Genomic DNA, 21907 nt, shown 5'->3' with positions numbered 1-21907 from the left:
TTTTCTTTCCAGCGCGCTGCGACCCCCAATCTTGGGCCTGCGACCCCCATTCTTGGGCCTGCGCGACGAAGTACGGCAGGCGGTTTGAAGGAGCGCGGTAGTTTTATACAATGTGTTAGGGCCGAGTGCTTAATTGCGATGCCGTGCTGCTGCGCCTACGGTTGCCACAACAGACCCAGTGACGGCAAAAAGCTTTTTGTTTTACCATCCGCCGGGCGCAACGCAAAACGAAGAAAAGTGTGGATTCACAAGATCGGGCGGCCTGACTTCGAGCAAGTGGCAAAGAACGCGCGGCTTTGTGAAGTGACACGGCTCCTCCAACCTCTTCTTTTGACGCCCGTGTCAAAACGGGCCCGTGTCCAGTGCATTGGGGGTGCGTTAAAGAACCCCAGCTGCAAAAAAAAATTAATCCAGAGCCCCCATTATGGCGTGCCTTATGAGATCGTGGTGTTGGGATGTAAAACCCAAGAATCAACTTTTCTTCTGTCTTGTGTGCCTTGACTGTTCCAGTTAACGCAACACTGCTTCCTTGTGAAAACTTACAACGCAAAAGAATACAGACGCACGTAGTATACAGAGATAAAATTAGCACTTCAACAAAAGTGTTGCTGGTGCCAATGAGGTAGGGGGATAATTATTTTCTGAACCTCTTTCCAGTTGTCCCATCAAGTTCCTTCTTTCTTTTCTATCAAATTCTAACCATTTGCACTGTAATAAATAAATAACGATTTCATATGCTGGTACGTTGTTAAAATTATCTATACCGGCTATGTGTGAAAACGTTGCTCATGGCCACCACAACCTGTGCATGAGCTACGTACATCTGTAAAAGGCGCGGAACAGAAACGGCCCTGCTGCCAGGCATTGCTGACCGCAGACAGTCGGAATCTCTCACGCGCCGGCCGAACAAAAGCATCCTGCAGGTACGTAAATTAACCTACGAAACCACGTGCACATACTTTCGCGCTGTCAAAACCTGAAACTCTGGTAATTACTCGCGTGTCTGAGCACACCGGTGCTTGTGTCGTGTTTCAGCAACACGAACTTTCAACGTGCGCGCGCTTTACGCTTTAAATACGCCTTGAATAATGGTGCTTTTCTCTATTTCTTCCGCAAATCCGACACGACATTCTTAAGGCCAGTTACCGACTGACAAAGCAAGATCTAGATTGAAAAAACTGCTCCGCAGGACTCGAACGAACTTTTCCGCGGATTTCCTCCCGTAGCGTGTTAGCCGTCGTCTGCTACGGCAGGCCCACCACCAGCGGCGCCACCGTCGAGGCCGCGCCGAGCGGAGGAGGAGGGAAGTGAATGGCGCTACTTTGGGAGATTGAGGGGCTTTAACGTCGCTGGCACTACAGCGCCCCTGGGGCAAAGCGGCGGCGCGGAAAACGAGCGGCAACGAGGCATGGCCTCCGAGATCGCCCGCACAAAACGAGCAAGCATGTGATTTCGGAGGCCATGAACTAAGTAACATCGCTGGCTCTCACCAGAGGAAAGCGGCGATCTGTCACACCACAAACCACGTGTTGGTGTGACAAAACATGGACTGTTTGGACAGTTTTGTTACTTTCTGTGCTTTAAAAGGACAAATGTAGAAGAATATTACAGTTCTTTTCTAAGTGAGAAAGGCAGCTGTAAGGAAGAAGTGCTGCTATAACTGTTATGAACCTTGTACTTGTTCATATGTACAAATTCCATTTCACACATTTCGAACACTATGGATGCCATGTCCTTTGCTCAATGAATTGCACTTCAAACTTTTGACTCTGTATGCCACGTATTATGTTGGTATAGCGAATATTCAGTTTAGTGAACTTTCAGTTAAGTGAACTATTTCCTTCGGTCCCTTGAAGTTCACTCAAGTGAGAGTTCACTGTAGTTGATTTTTAGCCCCGATTCCGTGGCCCTAGTTGTGCACGCACTGGCGACGGCGTTTCGAAGCATAATGTCTTAACAAATGCATGTTGCAGCAATCTGCAATGTCGGCGGCTCGCATTTGCTACGTTGTACACTGAGCATGCTTCTTGCAGTTTCTTTTCTTCCTTCTGTCCCACCCTGTTTTCTGTAAGGAAACTTGCTAGCAATGAACGCTCGTATCTTGCGGGTTGACGGCTTATCGTTCGTTTTCCTGGCGGTCTAGCCGCTCGCTCTTGCCACACATATCGTGTGCTCTCTTGTATAACTCAGACTTTTCACGCGGTAGTTCTGAACTCCGCGGTTGCTTTCAATGTGTCAGTGCTTTCAGTCCGGTCCGTTGATCGGTCAGGTAGATAGAAACAACAGATAGAAACAGACAGAAACACACACACACACACACACACACACACAGATCGAGAGAGAGAGTAAAAATTGGAGGACGCTTAAGCTTCGCCTTCAAGAGTGGAACGCGATAGCGTTATTGCACCTCGTTCGCACCGCCCACTCATTCGCTCGGCATGGTCTTGAGTCACACAAAGACATACTTTTCATACACAACACTTCCAAGTGCACTGTACAACTTTTTCCTAATTATTAGTTGAAACCAGTGCTTCTCACAATCTACATTATCGCACTGTGTTGTGCACAGTACAACGTTTCTTGTTGCCGTGTTCCTTTAGCGTTCACACGCACTGAGTATGTCGGTCAGTCAGCACACACATACACACACACCAAACTGGCATTTTCACTCATCGTAGTGTAAGTCATTGTGGACTCCTTCAAATCGTTCTTCTGGCATAACACACCTGGATGAATGTCGTTCGTTGTCTTCAAGAGCACTGTCATCACGCTATGATTGCGGTAGTGTCAACAGCACCCGTATCAGCATCATCTGCATTGGCACCTCCTCTGAATTCAATTGGTGCCTCATCTGGTCTGCGTTCTATTGCTTGTTCTCGCTCCCCTTCGACTTGTTGATCTTCTGTTGGCTTTTTGCGGCCAACCGCAAGAAGCATCGCCTTATGGTCTGTGAAATGGCAACTGCAGTACTTGACCTCTTTAACCGTGCCCTGGTTATGGAACGCGAGATCTATACACGAATTGCGGTTGGTCGAAATTGCGTTCATAGGAGTAGCCATCTGAAAGCAGTCACTGATGAGGCGCCCCGCGTCGCACTTTGCACTCAGGAATTACACGGTGAGCGCCGAGCAACGCAGCGTTTGGCGCGGCAACGAAACGTGCGCCTGAGCAAGCGGAACGAACCAAAGAACTCGGTGTCGCGGAGGGAGAAAGCCGGCCAGTAACGCGCCATGAAGGCGGACGCGATCATGGGGCTGACGCCTTGATGGGATCGTCCTCTATCTCGCTTGGGAGCACCACGCAGAAGCATAACTCCTCGGAAGCAGCTCGGCACACATCGCAGGGGACGCTTTCCCAGCAGAAGCGCTACGGCGCAGCGATCACGTCAGAGGCGTCCCGCATCAGACTCTGCACGTAGCAATCGCGCTGTGAGCGGAAAGAGGAGCCGCGTCGCCTAAACACCAGTGTTCGAGTGACGCACGCCGGATGTTGGAAGGGGAGAGAGCGAGAAAACTTATTAAACGCAAGGGTATTGGGGCATCCTCGCACCGGAACCCGCACGGCCCGAAGGGGAGAAGCGGGTGAGCGAAGATAGTGATCTAAAGAAAGGCGCTTGATTCTACAGCCCGGGAGGGCGCACGGCGAAACGTCAGGGGCGAGTGGCGCGCCACGTGCCGGGCAGCGCCGCACATTGCGAGGAGGGGTTCTTCTGTGTTTGCCGCAAGATGGCTCTGCATGTGCGCAGAGCGCAGAAGAAATTTAGCGGAAACGTACTTCGCTACTCGTGTAACTGCGACTTCTGTAAGTAAGATGCTCATAATTACCGATATACACCGCAGTATAACTCTCTACGGCACGTTTCTAAGGCAACACCGCATTCACTAGAAGCGCTTTTGTACCGCTTTCAAACATCGAACTTGTGGCTGAGTGGTAACGTCTCCGACTCACACTCCGCAGACCTGGGTTCGATTCCCACCCAGCCGATCTTGGAAGTTGCTTTTTATTTATGAAGTGCCTGCCGTTATTTATCGCTCACGGTCAACGCCGCGGACGCCGACACCCGACGCCGACGACACCGGCTTTTCTGCGACACGAGCTCCTTAACGCTATCGCGTTAATATTCTTAAGCGAACTGATTGGCTTCCACGACAAGAGGACGAGTGCTTTAGCAAAAGCCATTTACCCTGCAGGAAGAAGACAGAGAGGGAGAAAGAGGGTATCGCACGTGGCTGGACCATGCGATTAGCTGCTACCACCATATCGGAAACACCTGCGTTGACGCGACATCACTGATATGTGGCAACAAGCTTTCTCGATACGTTTATGTACCATTTTTGTTGCGAGGTTTGTCTTGGAGAAGAGCTTTTGTGAATTAGTTCCGCAGAGGGTCCTTGCAGCTCCCACCATTCACTATTTCGGGAGCGTGTGTAGTTCACATACAATCACACACTGCCGCTCTCGAGTCGCTTCGTGTAGGCAATAACCTTCAGGTTCCTCTCAGTCCCATTCGAGGGCTGTTGCAACTTTGCCTGAACGTAGATCGGGGAGAAGAAAAAAAAAAAGAGAGAGAACAGAAGTTACTTCTGGCTTTCGAACACTTTCGGGCCAATATCGCAACGTCCCATATTGGATGTCCACTCGCAGCGACGTCGTATCGGTTTCTTTCTTTCTTTTTTTTTGGCCTTTCTTTCTTTCTTTCTTTCTTTCTTTCTTTCTTTCTTTCTTTCTTTCTTTCTTTCTTTCTTTCTTTCTTTCTTTCTTTTCATTTTGTTCACTGCAAGTTTCACGGGGAATCGAGGCCGCCTGATTGTGTGCATGTGTGCATGTGTGCCTTTGTGCTACTACTCTTAGTTCCTTTTTTTCTTTCTGGCTTTCTTCTTCCTTTGTCTTTCGCTTTGTGCATCCCTCCTCGCTTCGCTTTGTCCCCAATCGCGTTCATTTCTGCGCGGTGATGAAAGCCCGCCCAACGCACTGTACAGCAGTGAGCTTCCGCGGCGGCGGGCCGCGCTCTCCTTGGCTGCACATGCACACGTGCCCTGCTCCTCAAAAAAGTGGGCCGCTTCGAGCGGTGAAGCTCGCGCGCGTGGCCGTGTTTGCCCGAGAAAAAAAAAAAAAGAAATGGGGTAGCCCTGAAACTGGCCATGCCCTGATGCGGGCACCCGTCAGCTGCATGCTTGCATCCGCGACGCAAACCCGCATCTGTGTCCCTCTCGGTGCCCACGCAATGTAAACACCGCTGCCACAGTGTTGTGGCTGCAGCCGGGGTCAACCCGCGCTCTAAAAAAAAGAAAAAACATGCAAGTTTTTTTTTTTTTTCATGAGTGCTATAGTGCTATTTCTACAGTTACGGTTACCTTGACAAAAAAGAAACTGGAACTCTGAGTGCAACACGCATGCCGGAATGAAACGCGGTGCGATGAAAATAAACAACAACAAAACAAATTACCGTAAGACAGTGCGCAGCAGACCACAGACTTGATGGCGTATTTCTCCTCTTTCAACATTCGCCCGTGTGTCAGACGGTGGCATAACTTATTCGATAGACGCCGAGCTCCTTGGGCTAAGGCATCTTTTTACAGCCGGTTATGCCGTTTCACCGTTTCGAGTGATCGTATGTAAAGGTTGCTCTATAATTCGTGCTTTAACCGTTTGCGTTTCGTTTTCGTTGTAAAACGTTCTACGTAACTTACTTGCAGGACAAGCTCGCGTGCATTTGATTATCGTGCTGACTACGTGCATTGCATGCTGTATGAACGGACAACATTCTTTTGAAATACTGAGGCTGGGGACACTGCCCCTGCTGGGAGCAAGCAGTGAGCGAGTAAGGGTGATTTCTTCGATAGTGAAAGTGGGAGCTTCTTTGAGCGTCTTGTCGCTTGTGTGGATACTTCGGTGGTACGTCTCTAGTATTCAGATAAGGGTTCAGATAGCAAGGGATGAGAGCCCGTGAAATCACGAGTGCCGTAATTACTCTGCGACGGTGGTGCGGTACGTTGGGTCAGGTGACGCTGCGCGTTATCTAGGACTCATGATGTGCCCAACCTTGGCACATTATACACGGAAATTTTGCGAGGATAAAAATAAATATTGAACAAAGCTCGAAGGAAATCTCGCGACAAGCTTGTGACTTTTACAGCGGAGCAGGGGTTGATTTCTAACCACGAAAAAAAAAAAAGAAAGAAAGCACGCGCAACTTCTCTACATCGCAGCGACGGCAGAATAGGTAATGAGCCGGCTCCACACCGATGTCGGGCGAATATGGCGAGGTATTCTCGACAGGGAATCCTTGACAGTCGAGTGTGAGTGGGCGCAGGTCTAGAAGATATCGCCGCTATCGGGGTAATCGCCGTAGTAACTCTCTCAGCTTCTAGGAAGCCCTTTTTATACCGTATCAGGGCTGTCCTGGCAGAGCCATCAAACACCGGACTAATTGTTCAACGAGGACCTTTATCCTCTGTTTGGATTGGCAGAATGGGCGGCATTGTCAACTACATTATAATTATGATGATTGTGGTGATGATGATGACGACAACGTCAAACTACAGTTACCTGGGCGTGGACTTGGTGCCTCCTCACTCTTTCTTTACATTAAGAAACAAAGTGACCATAAATCGTATCCGGGACGGCCAGAAACTGTTTCTTGAGACGAGACAATTCTCGGAACCTTGAAACTGTTACCTTCTGAGAAATGATTATTTATGCTTATCCAGCGAGAAAGTACCACGTGGTCTTCGATGGCGATGACAGGTGGTTGTTATACAGGTCTCTGGCACGTGTTCATTTTTGCTGACTTGAGCGTCGTGCATTTCCAAAAACGTCATTCCATTGGCACCTCAAACTAAGAAAGCAGAAAGCGAAGAAATCCGAAGGGCAGACGGTTTGCCCTCTTTGAAGAAAAGAAAAAAAAAGTTGCAGATCCAACGTACATCTTCGGATCTATATGGAGAGAAACTTACGTGAAGCGGTTAATCCGATGCGATAAGTTCGCCCATTTCATTCCCGCGTCTTAGGCGCAAAGGCAACTGGCTCGCGTGCGCATGCGCGTGCACTCGCGCACCCGTGCTACGCTATGTGATTGGCACGACAGAGGAGGAGGAGGAAGAAACAAGGAGAGAAGGCAGGGATGTTAACCAGAAATGCGTGTGACTGGCTACCCTACTCTGGGGGACGGGAAAGAGGGAATAGAAAGATGACGTAGAAGGAGGGAGGGGAGGGGGAGGAAAGCCGCGCTGAGCTCGCGCACTCACGCTGAGGGCCTGAGGGAGTCGAAGGCGTGGACATAACCCAGTCGCCCTCAAGAAAGACAAAAGCACGGAAGTGTACGGTGCGGTTGTGGCCTATAATGGTCAGAGCATCGTGCTGCTGTGCTGGGATACCGAGATTCGGTCGCACCATAGAGTGATTAATATTGTTTTCTTTTAATTGTCAGGTAATTGGCAAGACAACGGCACCCAGCAGCCACGGCATCAAGGAAGACCGGAATGATTCGCAAGGAAAGCTTCTCTTAAAACACAAGTTGAAAAAGAAAAGATAAAAAAACAAAGGAGGAAAGAAAAGCTTAACTCCTCGGAATAACGCTTCGTAAGAAGCATTTCTCGGTCCGAGTAGACGACTTTTAACCCGTTCGTCAGGCGCCTGCGTTGGAATGTTTTGCCGTCGGTCGGATTCCCGCATTAGCTGTAGCGAACTTTACCGCGAAGCCGTGGCTGCCGGAAGGGTAGAGCGACGGAAAGGCGCGATGCGGGCGCGACCGCATCATCGCTCCCGACATTTGCATTCGCTCGTCAGACGCCTGAACCTCGGAAGCAGAGCTGTAGCACCAAAGGGGAACGACCTTCTCGAAGTTCAGTGCTGCGCTTTGCTGTTTTCCGCTCGTGATCTATGACTGCCCGACATTCCGCGAAGATCGCTTCTGCTCACTGAAAGTGCACGTTAGCCAACACGAGCTCCGCTGACGTTACCCCTTTTTAAATTTTTTTTAAGGCGCTTTGTTTTGTATATTCATTCTCTCAGCTTTTGGCTGCGAGGAGAGAACGGCTTGAACGAGGCTTATGCCAGACAACGCATCGTCGCATCTGATGAAACCCTGCTGGTTCGAAAAAAAAAAGAAGAAAAAAGAATTCAATAACGTAGAGGTCTTGAGGCTGCGCCCAGCTGAAAGGAGTAATGCATCGGAGAAGAGCGGGAGTCGAAATGGAGTGGGAAGAAACCTGAAGTTAAAGGTCGGATAAAAATAAAGGGCGGTCTTCGGCCGAGGACTGCGACATTTAAGCTCGACAAATGCTGGTATGTGCTGAGTCGTTGGCGCTGTCGTTAAAGGCCAGGCTGTACTTTCGAAGGGAACGTTCGGCGATGCCAGAGAACAGAAGGTACCGGTTGAGTGAGCGATGTTATTTCGATGATATCTGGAAATATTGGGTCCACAAACGTGACAAAAATAATTGTGGCTTGAGGTAATATCGTGAGGTTAATATGAAAAACAGTAAAGTGGGGCTGTATTAAAAACGCCGCGGCAGTGAAGCACATCAATGTACGGGTCGTCCGAACTGGCATGCACAAAGATATAAAATTATGCAAATGCCACGTTGCTGGAGATAACCAAGGTAATGTTGTTTACCGTCGTTTGCAGATACTCAGATTATGTTCGCATGCCGCCTAATTACATGAATATTATGAATTAAGTAATAAACTTCTCAAGTATTATAATTAAATGAAAAGTGTCAATGAGAAAATTGTAGAGAAACATGAAGAACTCCCGATGTAGCTTACGTGCTGCATAAAAGTGTTTTTCCGAGCGTGAAAGAAGCCCGCGAATACATCCAAAGTGCCTCGAGCGGCCAGTAGTGCTCGTTAAGCGTTAAGAGTCATAAGATGGGCAGTGGCCCGGAAGGGGCTCTTTTGCCTCGCCGTACCCTCACAAATTACACGCCGCGCAATTAGCCATTCCTATTAGGAATTAACAGGCATTTGTTAATTCACGGCGGGAGAATCCGAGTGGCGGGCCAAGTCGCAAGTTAGGGTCAGAAAAAATACAATCGTGAGTTAATTAAACAAGGTGAACTCCATCGCAGAAGTGTGATGTGGCGTGCATGTGATTGAGGTTGGCGCGCAGCATCCGCTGATGTTTTTTGATGAGCCGAGCACGCGGCTTCATTTCCGCTGTCGTTGCCGACAATTCCGCAGTGACTCGGCAGTCATTGAAGTAGAATGTCGTGTCCTTTCTCGAGCGCTCGGTGGTGAGCCTGCCATATTTACTACGTTAGGCTCTCGTGTAACCCACGACGTAGGACAAACTGCAGAGTTGGTAGGGCTGCTTTCGCATCGCAGAAAATTGCCCAACGATTTTCGCGGCTGCTGGAGCACGTGATTGTTGTACTTCCGGGAGCCGCAAGTCTTGCTACCATGGACGTCATAACGTGAAAGAATTCAAACTGTCCTATGGAACAACACAATTATCCGGTAGGGCGTGTTGAAGTTGGTGGAACGGTCCGTACAAATGTACATGCGGTCAAAATACGACTCGTTTAGGAGAGGCACGGACAACTGCTTCAGGACTAGCGGTGACAAGTGTGCCTTCCTAACAATCCCAGAATGTAAGGGGCACACGTTAGGTTGCCCGAAACACCACAATGCCGATGCTGGGCGTTTCGCGGGCTTGAAGCCAGATGCCATCGAGCCATGGTGTATCTTCACACTACGGCTATACAGGGTTTTCTAGGGGCATCCGGGGTGGCTGGGTAGCAATCAGAAGTACAGGGTATATCAAACCAGAAACTATTCCGGTTAACATCCCTGCTTTTCCCACCTCATTTCTCTATACACATATCTCTCTGTCTAGGGGGAGAGGACGACGGGTCGGAATGCGCTCACAAAAAGCGGAATAGGACACCTTTCTCCTGAGATATATACTATAAATATATATTCCTCAAGGAGAGTGTGAACGAAACAGCCGTCTTTTTGTGAGTCACAACAGTTGGTGTATAGATAGCAGCAGCATGTGCAGCTGCACCTCTTTTGTCCCCCTCTTTTCCGTTTCTTCCACGCATTCATTTTCCCGCCCTTGATGTCTCCCTTGAAAAATCGGTGTTGTGCCGTAAGACAGATACCCTCGCAACGACGAAATAATAAAGTCAAAACTAGACCTGCTCTAGGCGCGCGCCACGCCGCTGCAGGCATCGCGGAAACAATCGACACATGCGTGTTTTCCTCGCTTTCGTAGCAGCGCGGCTCTCGACTCCGTCGTTCTCTCTTTCTTCTGTTTCTCTCTCGCCCTATTTCGCAACGTGCGCGCGAGAACGTACACCTGCGCATGAAGCAGCAGCAGGCGTAGCAGCGCGCGAAAAGTTTGGCATCGCCGACCTACGGCGCTCGACGCGACGAACCTGTAGCCGCCGTCGGCGTCGCAACCTCACTCTCCCCACCCCCGGCCGCCTTCCCCTCCGCAAATCCAGATAGCACCTCTCCCGTTAGTTCGAGCCCGGAGAGCTTGGGCTTAGCTCTCCATCTTCTAGCCGCCGCCTACTGCGCTTGCCCGCGCCATCCGGCTGCAGACGCTGCTCCCACGTCGACATGTCCGCGACGACGGAGCCCATGCCTTGAGCCTTCGTGAGCCTAAATTTCCGTTGACGGTCCCCGAGGCTGGTTAACACATTACGCCAGTCAGTTGCGCCTCTTCACCTGTGCCGCCGTGTTTGCCGGCCCAGTGATGAGCCTGGGGCCTCCTGCGATGATGCACAATGTACCAGACCAAGGATGCGCGAAAGGTCTGTTTGCACCTCCCTACCAGTCCTGTTAAGTTCGCTTGCCTGCAACGCGGCGGCGTCCTCAGGGAGACGCGCGCTCGGCGTCGTCGACGTCGCCGTTGTGCGCACCGCCCTCTTGCGGAAGTTGCGTACATGTCGCCGTTTTCCTCCTTTCCCTCGTTCCCTCTCTCTCTTTACATGTTCGCATGCCGCTGTGGCCGAGCGGCTGTTACGCTGCGCCGCTCAGTGGCGATGTCGCGGGTTCGCATTCGTTTGTGCTGCGGCGGCTGCCGCGTCCGGGGGTTCTATAGCAGCATAGAATTTTCTACGAAAATTGCTAGAGGGCTTTGGGGCTCTGCGATCGTTCGTTGACTGTGGGCACGGTGACTGGTACGCGCATTTGTCTAACCTTCGTGCTATGTGGCCTCAGACGTTTTTGCGACGTCGTTTATTTCGCTTCTTTTCTTTTTTGTAAATTACTAAGCATCCGTTGTTTTCTAAACACGGGATGACTATAAGTCTCTGCGCGCATCCATAATCATTGTGAATCGTTGCATTTATTACTCAATGTTTTGCTGATAATGATCAAGTTGCACTGTTGCAAATTCAGTCTGTGTTGCAAAAATCAGCCATGGAGTGATTTTTCGGACATTGACTAGTGCCATCTTGTAGCGGCTGCGGGAATTAACAGCACGCGAGTGTGCGCGTGACGCCTAATGAAACTTTCTTTCCCCAAATTTTCGCACTCCAAAGGAGAGTTGCGGGCATTTTACGAGGACAGGCATTACACGAGTAAATATGGTACTTGATTTACGTATGCAGGAACTTGTCATACGCGCTATGAGTCGTCTCCTACAGACGTTGTTCAACACAGAAGACATTAAACACGTCGGTCCGCTACTGAAGTACATAGGGTGGGTGCCACTATGTTGAGAGGCAGTAAGTTCCGTCGCGTTCGTGTAGGCACACTTGATGTCTCTCTCTCTTTATCGTTGTACCCTCCTTCTATGACCTTTCATTCCCTTCCCTTGAATACACTTGCTCAGCACAGGGTTGTAAGCCCATATTTACTGGCGAAGCTCCCTCTATATCCCTTCCGTCTTCTTCCTGCTCCTACATTAAAACACTAATAGCAATAATTACAATTTATAATGGGAATAGAAGGGCGAATACGAAATACTCATTTGCTGCTGTCGAAACAGCTGTAATTGTGACTAGCATTCGTTCGCAAACTGTACTGTAAACGTAATTTATTAGCGCGTGTTTGAGACATTCTTGCAAAATTCCCGCAAGTCTTGTCCTCACAACCTTCCTGTTCCTTTTCTAGGCCGCATCGCGAATCATCCCTAAACTTATCTCCGCCTTGTATTTAGTAGGGAACTTTCGTGTATATATGATGTGACTTCCCTGCAAGAAATGGTGCAAATCGGCTATGGGGAAGCCGAGAATGCGGTTGTATTCGAAAGTGTATTAAGTGCCATAGTTTTGAAAACAAAGACACACACACACACACACACACACACACATATATATATATATATATATATATATCCTGAAAATAAACATAAAGGGAAATAGAAAATAACAAAGCAAAGTTAGCTAGTAAATCGCTTTGAATTAAGGTTACAATGACAAAAAAAAATATGCCGCTCTCGCCACACATTCAGAAGAGGAAGCCACCACAACGACATCGCAAGGTCTCTGCCATCAGGGAAACTCGGGAAGACCTGGAATTTCCAAGAAATTTGTCAGTTCTGGAAATTTTATCATCATCATCATAACTCATTTGCCCTTACGGTAAGGGGCATTGCATAATTTCAAATAAAAGACAAACGACCCTCACCATGGTTGCTTCAAATTGGGGAAATGGGGGCAATACTGGTTATGGCGAAGCTAGTGGTTTGCCAGAAGGAAGTGCAGGCCTCCAAGGAACCTGCGCAATTTGCAAATATAGTCGCCTCTTTTGCTGGTTCGTGAGCGCGAGCCTTGTCGGGTAATTGGAATGGTCGTGAAACGCATGACTCTGTTAAGTCTGATGAGCATCCCGCCTGTTGTACAGCGTTCTACTCTGGCGGCTGCTGCGTATGACGCGGCCGCGCGGGTTCTATCTTGAAAGCGATATGCGATGGGGAAAGAGTACGCCGAGTGCTGATAGCTTCGTGCGCGCTGTGTTTTCGCCGCTTAGTTCGCACTGAAGCGAGATGCAGCACGAAGGTCAATTCGCTCGCTACTGCTGCCGTGCTTCCTCAGGGCAGCGTTTTACAGCGAGTTTCCGTGGTCGTCGAATGAGATGTGTCCATGTTTGCTTTTGCGCGCATGACACCATGCTTGTTAATCTAGTTAGTAAGCGAATGTTTACGAGATGATACGGCCGATAAAACTACTACTTTTACAACGTACAACTGTCTACTATTTCGCTATCTCAATTGATGTTTCGCCTTTCTGGCGAAACTGTGACTTCATTTTCAATACGCCGAAGGAGGAATGGAAATTGAAGTGAACTTTTGTGCGTCCCACTATATCACAGCCTTGAAAAGTAAATGTCTGCAGCTCATAATTAGCTTGCTCCTAGGCATGACAAAGACCCTATTCACAAATATTTGCGTTCTCTGGAACAATTTATCATCAGCTGGTCTCGTTGACTCATAACACGAGACCGAATTCTCAAATCGTTTCGTTCGTAAGTGCTCTTTGCCATTTACCGGCTGCCTTCGCTAATGATATGCCTGGCGCCAGGATTAAGTCAAATTTTTCTCTTACGGACATTTCTAGCTATAGGACTTCTTGTGAATACAGGCCACGCTCACTAACTCAATTGACTGGAATTTGTTCTTGCGAACCCCTGTAGCGTAAGAACTACACTTCGTGAGGTGGGAATTCGGGCCCCATTCACGAAGTGTTCCGTTCATAAGTGTTGTTTGCCATTAGCTCCCCCTCCCCCTTCCCCGAACATGTCCAACGTCAGGTTTGACTGGAATTAACTCTGGCGAAGCAATTCTACAGTAAAAAGTTATTTAAAATACGGGCCCCTATTCGCTAGCGCTCCCCTGGGCGCCCTCAAGAGCCCGTCGCTGACGAGGCAAATCCGTGAGCTTTTGTTGCGTTCTTTGTTAGTCATGTGGAGGGTACGCGTAAGGCTCGCCATGTGCACACATTGTGTGTGGGCTGTATAAGAGGACAATGACGACAGCTGCGCATGAACGTTATACTTGCGCAGCCACGTAAATATTCGCTTCCTGCTTTGCTCTAATGCCAGCAGTCATTGCTTGTCGTCACGCAGAGTACTTTCACGGCGCTTGAGATAGGACGCGCATAATGAAAGAATGAAGCAGCATGGGCCCGATTCACAATGCTTTTTGTTCTGGCATTCGCTGTTAGCGGCCGCCATTGTTAAATGTACGTCTGCTCTCGCGATTGGCTGACATCTCTAAAATAAGCTCCTTGTGAATGTTGGCCCAGATGGCTGGCGTTTCGAGGCCGATTTCTAGATGTTTTTATTTCTTATTTCTTTTTTTTTTTACAGAATGTCTGCGAACAGCTGTCATGATGGCTTACAAAGGACGTAGATGGCGTCCCAGTGAATAATACTTGTTGTCAGGCGCGTATCCTTGTGTCCGATTTAATTATTATCCGTATAGGTGCACGTTAAAGAACCCCAGGTGGTCGAAATTTCCGGAGGCCTCCACTACGGCGTGCCTCATAATCAGAAAGTGGTTTTGGCACGTAAAACCCCATAATATTTTTTATTTAATTTAATTATTATCCGTATCGCCGAGCGTAGGATGAGTGCTAATTAAGAACACTCATGTTGGCGCTGCATGACGCCAATTTTCCAAATCCGAAGTTCGAAGCTGTAGGCAGTTTCAGGGTTCATCTATGGTGTTACTTAAGGTATATGCATCTGTCTGCCGCTGTCGAAGTCCCCACAGCGACCAACATGAATTGCTTGACGAACCCGATTTGAGAATATCGAACTACTGGGGCCCATTCTTTATCCTCTAACTAATACAATGCCATACTAGTGATGAACGCTGGGCACAAAACACTGATGTGAGCAACGTGTGTACAGAAAGATCAATGTGAAAGATGTACATACCTTTTCTTTCGTTACATACCTCTGGGTATGTGGTTGTTCGTGCTGGGAAGCCAGTCGCTTCGCGACTCAGTCGCAGAACCCAGAACGTTTCACACTGCAAACGGTTGCTTCTTATTTTTGATTGTACGTCATATAGTGTGTGCCGTATTCCACTGCAGTCAAGAATCCGTTCCCGCAAAGACCCGCCGTGGTTGCTCAGTGGCTATGGTGTTAGGCTGCTGAGCCCGAGGTCGCGGGATCGAATCCCGGCCACGGCGGCCGCATTTCGATGGGGGCGAAATGCGAAAACACCCGTGTGCTTAGATTTAGGTGCACGTTAAAGAAGCCCAGGTGGTCGAAATTTCCGGAGTCCTCCACTACGGCGTGCCTCATAATCAGAAAGTGGTTTTGGCACGTAAAACCCCATAATCTAATCTAATCGTTCCCGCAAAGATATCTTTGACAGCTGCGTTCTCACGAAAACATCATAGAGGACGAAAAACCGTGTTTGCTACACGAGCGAGAAATAGTGGACCAGCAGCGATAGTTTCTCGCAGAGATGGAAGTCATTCTTCAGTTGCTCAGACACTTATTAAAGGATAGTCCTATATATTTACGTGGCGCATACCTAATATTCTTTGTTTCGTACATGACGCACTATTTTTTTGGGTCGCGGATGTGAACAGCGAAAGAAGTCTCCCTACCCTTTGTAGCGTTTCCCTGCTGTGTAGGAAACGCATTGTGAATGTCAATGGAACAAGCGGAGAAACCGCTTGCATGTACTATACAGTCAGCCATATTTTAAACGATGTCGGCTCGAGCGGCGACCGCACGCTTTCTCAGCGCCTTGTAACGGCGAAAAGCGACGAGATATCGCAACGCTCGCAGAACACTCTTCGGTGCATATCGTTCTCAGCTACGCTGTTCCCGTTAGAAAGGCGCACGCCCTGCATTTGTTATCCGAGAGGCCCCGTCGTTCGCAGCAATTCGTGGCAGTGGCTCACGCGCGCTGATAAACTCCTTTCTTCATTTGTTTCCTGGCGCATGCGCGGTGTTAGTTATAGGGAAAAAAGAAGGGAAGCTCATCGCAGGTGCCACGTCATACTTGTTCACGTGTTCGGGCTCACACCGGTTTTTTTTCTTCTTTTTTTTTTTTAACAGCGGGATTGAGCAGATAACTCCGACAGTGCATGTGTTCTCCTGGAGTGAATGGTAGATGACACTGGCACTGGAGTGTGCATTGAGTGCATTCGCGAACTATCACCGATGTTGAAGCTTCTCGCCGTTATGAGGCGCTGACCTTCGTAAAGGACAGTTTACCCGCCAGTTACAAAAGCAATGGTCACAGATCATGATCGTCATCATCCAGGGCTCGCCTGATATTATTAGGAATTTGGCTGATTGTATACTGCGATCCAGTGTTAACTTCCTCCTTTTGCATTACATTGAACAGTGCCTCCGTTTTCTTTTACTTCGGAAGCGGTAGTTCAAAATATTCACGCTGGATACGAAGTCCGCTGGACGTAAAACTCCACTGATATGGTTTACTCGTATTCTTATCATACGCTTTCGAGAAATTGGACGCTAAATTGATCTAGACGTGTGTGCTGTCATAGATGACGGAAGCAACCTTTAAGTCTATTTCGAATTCCTCGAGCTTGCGTGAAAATGCAGTATGCGGCATTTAAAGTCCCTCTGCATCCACGCGCCACCGCCGCTTGTGTGTGGAGGGACTTCAGCAGCTGCAGAGCGGCATTGTACTACACGTACTTTCATCTTCATTGTCAATGATTAAGGTGGAACTGCGTTTAGACAGTGAAACACCGTTTTTATCATAGCAAGCATGGGGAGATGGTTGCTTCTTCCACGTACACGAATATGCAGTTTATGGCATCTAACTGCGGCATTTAAATTAAGATAAATGCCTCTCACGTTCGTAACATACCAGTAGACAATAAAAAACTAGCTTGAAAAACGATGATGTCCATTAGCTTAATTCGGCTCCGCGGAGACTGAAGGGAACACCTGAGGGCGGAGAGCGTCCGAATCTTTCCCTCTAGCAAGTGCACAATCAGCTCGCTGCGATAGCCCAGAGGGTAAGGCGCTGTCCAAATTTTCGAGGACCAGCGCTTAGAATATCAGAACCGACGCACCTGGACCATTGAATATCTGAATCGCCGAAATAAAACTCGGTTAGTGCCTAGAGTACTGGGACTACCGTGGCGCTGTAGCCTTGTCACGCATTTCAACTTGACTCGGCGACAGCCGTGGTGGAGCCGAAGCCGCAGGCGGCAGCGAGCACCTGATGGGCCACACGCTGTCGATAAGCTTCCTGTGGGAGCCCACAAGTGTCATCTTATCATCGCGCAGCCACTGGCTGATCATCTGAACGCGATAAGACGTCGCGTCAAGATTGGTATCTCCGCGGGTGTGCTGCCCCCCCCCCCTCCTCCGCCCCCGAGCACGGCTTAAAGCTGAAAATTACAACTTTGTGGGATTTTGACCGCGTCGAGTTCACCTGCCAAGTTCAGCATTACTTTCTTTTTTTTCTCGCTCTCTACGGTTCCCTGCACACCTATACTTTCGTGTTCACCCTGTACTGCTGCTTGCGTCAGCGGCAATGTCAACAGGTGCCGCCTTATCTCCGTAGACGATGACAGCAGAGGCGGCGGGATCGGCCGTTGTGCGCGGTTCGGCTTTGCTTTGTGTCCCCACACTGTATTCCGCGCGTGCGTGTCCGGGCTTATGGACGAGTCTGACCGCAGCTTCGCCGCCTATGCAGGTTACCCGGTGGAATGGCCCCACTGGCAGAAGCTGCATGCCATCCTGGGCAAGAGGCCTGTGCCTCACTCGTGGAACAACTACTACGACGACGAGCGCACCTCCGAGAGCAGAATCAGCCGGACCGAGAATGGCAGCATGCATTATGATGGTGAGTGTGGGCGTACTGCCTCCCTCTCTCTCTTTGTCCCTCTCTCCCTCTCTCTCTGTCTGTCTCTGATATCACATGCTTGCCCGCAGTGATTGCGGCCAAATGGTGATTGATTGATTGATTGTTTCATTGATTGATTGATTGATTGATTGATTGATTGATTGATTGATTGATTGATTGATTGATTGATTGTGCGAGTGCGCTATGGAGTGTGTGCACATATATGCATAACGCCCAACCGAGGCAGATACAGTTGGCTTCCTGTAGTTCAGAGTGCGGCAGGGAGCCTTATTGCGAGAGAAATGCGCGGAGCGTTCTCTAAAATATGCGTTCGCCAAAAAATGAAAGACCAAGAGGAAGATCGCCTTCGATGCCATACCGGGCCGGCCCCCTTGTTCGCAGAGAGAGTCACGTCCTTGAACAAGGCGCAGAAAGAGCACCCTTATGATCAGTTCAGGCTATCGTAACTAGTGTTTATAAACCGTACTTTCATTCGTTCGGTTCAAGAATGTCTGATTGCTTGGGGGAAAACATGGAGAAAAGTTCAATTTTTCGAATTTCGCTCAGACATATAATCGCCGATACTAGAGCGTTAGGTTGTCAATTTCAAGGTAGGCTCTCCAACGTGGAGCGTTTCGCCTCGTGAACCTTTTTCTTGCTGTTCTTTCAAGGTTATGTAGTTCCTTGCAGCCGATTAAGAGCTGACTAGACCCTAGCAACCCTAGCAAAATTCATGAATTCAAGGCGAGCTAGTGCGAAAACTTCAGGGCGTCTTCGCCACCCGTCCTATACTCATGTGTGCCACGGTTTTGCTCCGCTAAAGTAAATGCTAGGCTGACTGGAAAGTGAAAAGTAGTTGTTTGAAGCTGAAATGTTAGCTATGGCTGAGAAGTGGTATCAAGATCACTATAAAATTTGCGCTAGATGTTCAGCCTTCATCCTGAAACCAGTGACGCAAAGACCGCTCTGTACTGAGAAAACACAGAACAGTTATTTTAAGCATTTGAGACCGCTTGAGGTCTCAAATGCTCGAAAGCAAATAAGTAAACCTAAATTGCGTTCGAGTTGGAGGGCGTACACACAACCTTCTAGTTCTTAAATTGTCATCGACCATAGTTACGATGAGGCTTTAAAAAAAAAAATGCCGGAGTGGAAGTGATGTCTCGATAGTGAAGCCGGACCGCCGCCATCTTGGGTGGGGCACGATAAAACAATGCCTTAGTGTGAAAAAAAATGAAATGTCTTCATACTGCCCACGAATTACTGGTCGACGTGTGTCTTTGTGTTACAGGCTTTAGGATTAAGCCTGAACATCTGGGGAAATTTTATTAGACTTCACGCCACCGATACTCAGTCATAGGTAATACTTTCGTCGGGAACAATCAGCTTTTATTTTCTAATTAGCATAGCATTTACATTACTAAAACAAAACCACGTAATCTTCAAGCGGACGCCACCCGACAAGGCTCTATTTCAGAGGCGAAGTAGGGGCAGAGGGACCCTGGTAGGGGCCAAATTCTGGCTTCACCCCTGCCAGTTAGAAACTGCGGGAGCTTGTAGTTGCCGCAACCGAAGCGCCTTCGAGTGGGAATTGCCACGCAGCCCTTACTCAGCCTCGCCACCGTTACGCATTCGAATATTTATCACGCTTTCCGTATATTTTTCAACGATTCTATTTTAAAAGAGTGCGGCAGTGGTCTCCCCCATTCGCACACGGTGGGGATACACTGGCGTTCCTTCGAGCTGTCCGTTCCGTCCACCGCCATTGCGGGAGGCCGACCCGCATCAATTTCTTTGAGTAGTCCCCGTGCGGCCAACCGTCCGGGAACGCAGTCGACGATTTGTGGGTCTTCCTTCCACTCGGCCGCCATACTTGATCAACTGGACTGATGGACCGCATCTCCGCTCTCTTACTGAACTCGCTGCGGGAAAGCCAGGGCTCCACAATTACAAGTACGAGAAATTTTCATAGGAGGACATGGCGTACGAAAACTATCCTCGAAATATATTTTGAAAAGATTTCATCGCATCACCATTTTATTTCAAATCCGTCGTCCGCATGCTGTCGTGCAGCTCATTTATGAGAAAGTCTGACTTGTCAGCACAACTCACTGACTGGCGAGAGAGTCGCCGACGTTCAACTGGCAATTCGCGAGCGCTATCCGTCCCGAGAATTACTACTCGAGGCATCCATCACGTGACCATCACGATGAACGGAATGGTTTTGTCTCCCGGTCGCTTGGACGAAGCGGCACAGAGTCATGCCACACCTGTTTGCAGCTTTGCGGGGTATCGGAGCTTCTTCGCAGAAAGAGGCTTGCAAGACAAAGCCAGAAAAAAAAAAAAGTGGGCCGGCTATCTGGAACAAAGGCCGGAACCTTATCGCCACTATTGTGACAGTGCAGCGGTCAGCAGCGAAAGAAAAAAAAATTAGACAAGAACAGTGAGTGCGTTTATTGTTTGGCCACCATTGGTCTGCAGCTACACGCCGCGGTAACTTAGCGGCTGTGGCGTTGCTCTATTGAGCTCGAGGTTGATCCCGACCGCATTTCGATGGTGCAGCCATACTCGGCGTTCACCCTTCATATCTTTTAATTAACTCGTCCCCCGTGCTGTGTAGCAAACCGGCCGTCTCTTATTTTTGTTAGCCTCGGCGCCTTTCCTTTGTTTCTTTCTAGGTCGGTGAAATGAAAAATAAAAATAAAATATTTAGACTAAAGCAAAGGGTTCGTCTATTGGTTGGTTGCCATTGGTTTTCATTCAGTCCACCAGCCGTGGAACTTGAGCTTCGCGTCGTGCACTGCCTTTACATTGGTTGCATGACATGTGGTCTGTAGAACACCAGATTTTAAAAGGGAAGCTTTGCGAACATCGCCGGATTTTCGCGGGTGCTGCGTGGTTATTCTCTTGCCGAATCGGCCCACCAATCACAGCGGAGGATGCGCGGGACTGCACCACTGTTGGGTTGGTTCTTTTCACTACCACCAGATGGCGCTCGCCTCCGCGCATGTAGCTTGGTGGCGCAACCCACCGCCCCGTTCCGAAGGGGACGCTCATAACATCCATCCATCCATCCATCCATCCATCCATCCATCCATCCATCCATCCATCCGTCCGTCCGTCCGTCCGTCCGTACGTCCGTCCGTCCGTCCGTCCATCCATCCATCCATCCATCCATCCATCCATCCATCCATCAATCCGCCCGCCCGCCCGCCCGCCCGCCCGCCCGCCCGCCCGCCCGCCCGCCCGCCCAACCCACTCACCCACCCATCCGAAAGAAAGTTAAAGAAACAGAGGCAGTGAATTGGATGCGAAGAATGGAAATAGAAAAGACCATGCAGGTTTCAAAGAATATGGAGTAAGACATTACAAGGGAAAATATGTACAATAACATGAAGGGAAGCGCCTTGCTGCGTGCGGCTGGAGCTGGTTGCCAATAAGGACAGAAACGTACCGGAGCAAACATTCGCAACTAGACGAGGCATGTGTATGCGGCAGCGAAGATCCGGAGACCACTCAGCACATCCTAATTAAATGCGGAGGGATTCAGCCAGCGAGACCCTTAGGTAAGGTACACCTTCCATAAGCGCTTGGATTTAAAGTGGACGGAAGGCATGTGCCGGTCAGTGGTTGAGATAAGCAAGAGACGTTTAGAGTATTCGTGGAAAAAAAAAAGCAGGAAGGGGATTGATATGACCGGATCCGTTACATGAATAGGTAGCGGCACAAGGTGGATAGATAAGTTTCGAGGAAGAGAAAAACTAATAAAGAGACATATGCAGAAAAGCATACATAGTATGCTTGAGTGGCTCAAACAGCCTAGGTGCACTCTGTCACTATCCCGTTTGAAACGAAAACAAAAATACAGAGAAATGCTACGATGCCCCGCGATCTTCATCAACTATTGCGCCACCACCAGATGGCGTTCGCCTTCGCGCATCCGTGGCAGTGGCGGCGGCTGTGCGGAGGAAAGAAGAAACACGAACTCGTGTTTCGAATATTTATGCGCGCACACGAAGCCCCGCCGTATTTAGATTCCAACTCGTTGAATCTGCTGCTGCCTTTTTTTATTTCCACTTCGCCATTTAGCAAAATTAGGCCCTGCCAATCACAGGGCCTAATTCTTCGTGAACACAGAAAGAGAAGTGCTGTGTTGAC

At 49.0% G+C, this 21907-nt stretch overlaps 1 protein-coding gene across 2 annotated transcripts in view; it reads left to right on the top strand.

Annotated features, from left to right (window-relative positions):
• Positions 1-21907, top strand: part of LOC135897623 (uncharacterized) — a 149584-nt gene that overhangs the window by 102547 nt on the left and 25130 nt on the right. Inside the window, exons 1-2 of one of the 2 annotated variants that reach the window (XM_065426308.2) lie at positions 10488-10763; positions 17600-17749. In XM_065426308.2, coding sequence (XP_065282380.1) covers positions 10706-10763; positions 17600-17749 — 208 coding nt within the window. In that variant the 5' untranslated portion in view covers positions 10488-10705. Of the gene's footprint in view, positions 1-10487; positions 10764-17599; positions 17750-21907 lie in introns of those variants that run through there. The other variant, XM_065426307.2, reaches the window with a different exon arrangement.

The sequence above is a fragment of the Dermacentor albipictus genome, chromosome 4 (assembly GCF_038994185.2).
Source record: "Dermacentor albipictus isolate Rhodes 1998 colony chromosome 4, USDA_Dalb.pri_finalv2, whole genome shotgun sequence".
Lineage (NCBI taxonomy): Eukaryota > Metazoa > Arthropoda > Arachnida > Ixodida > Ixodidae > Dermacentor > Dermacentor albipictus.
Note: the sequence above shows the minus strand (reverse complement) of the source record. Positions and strands in the feature narration are given on the sequence as shown.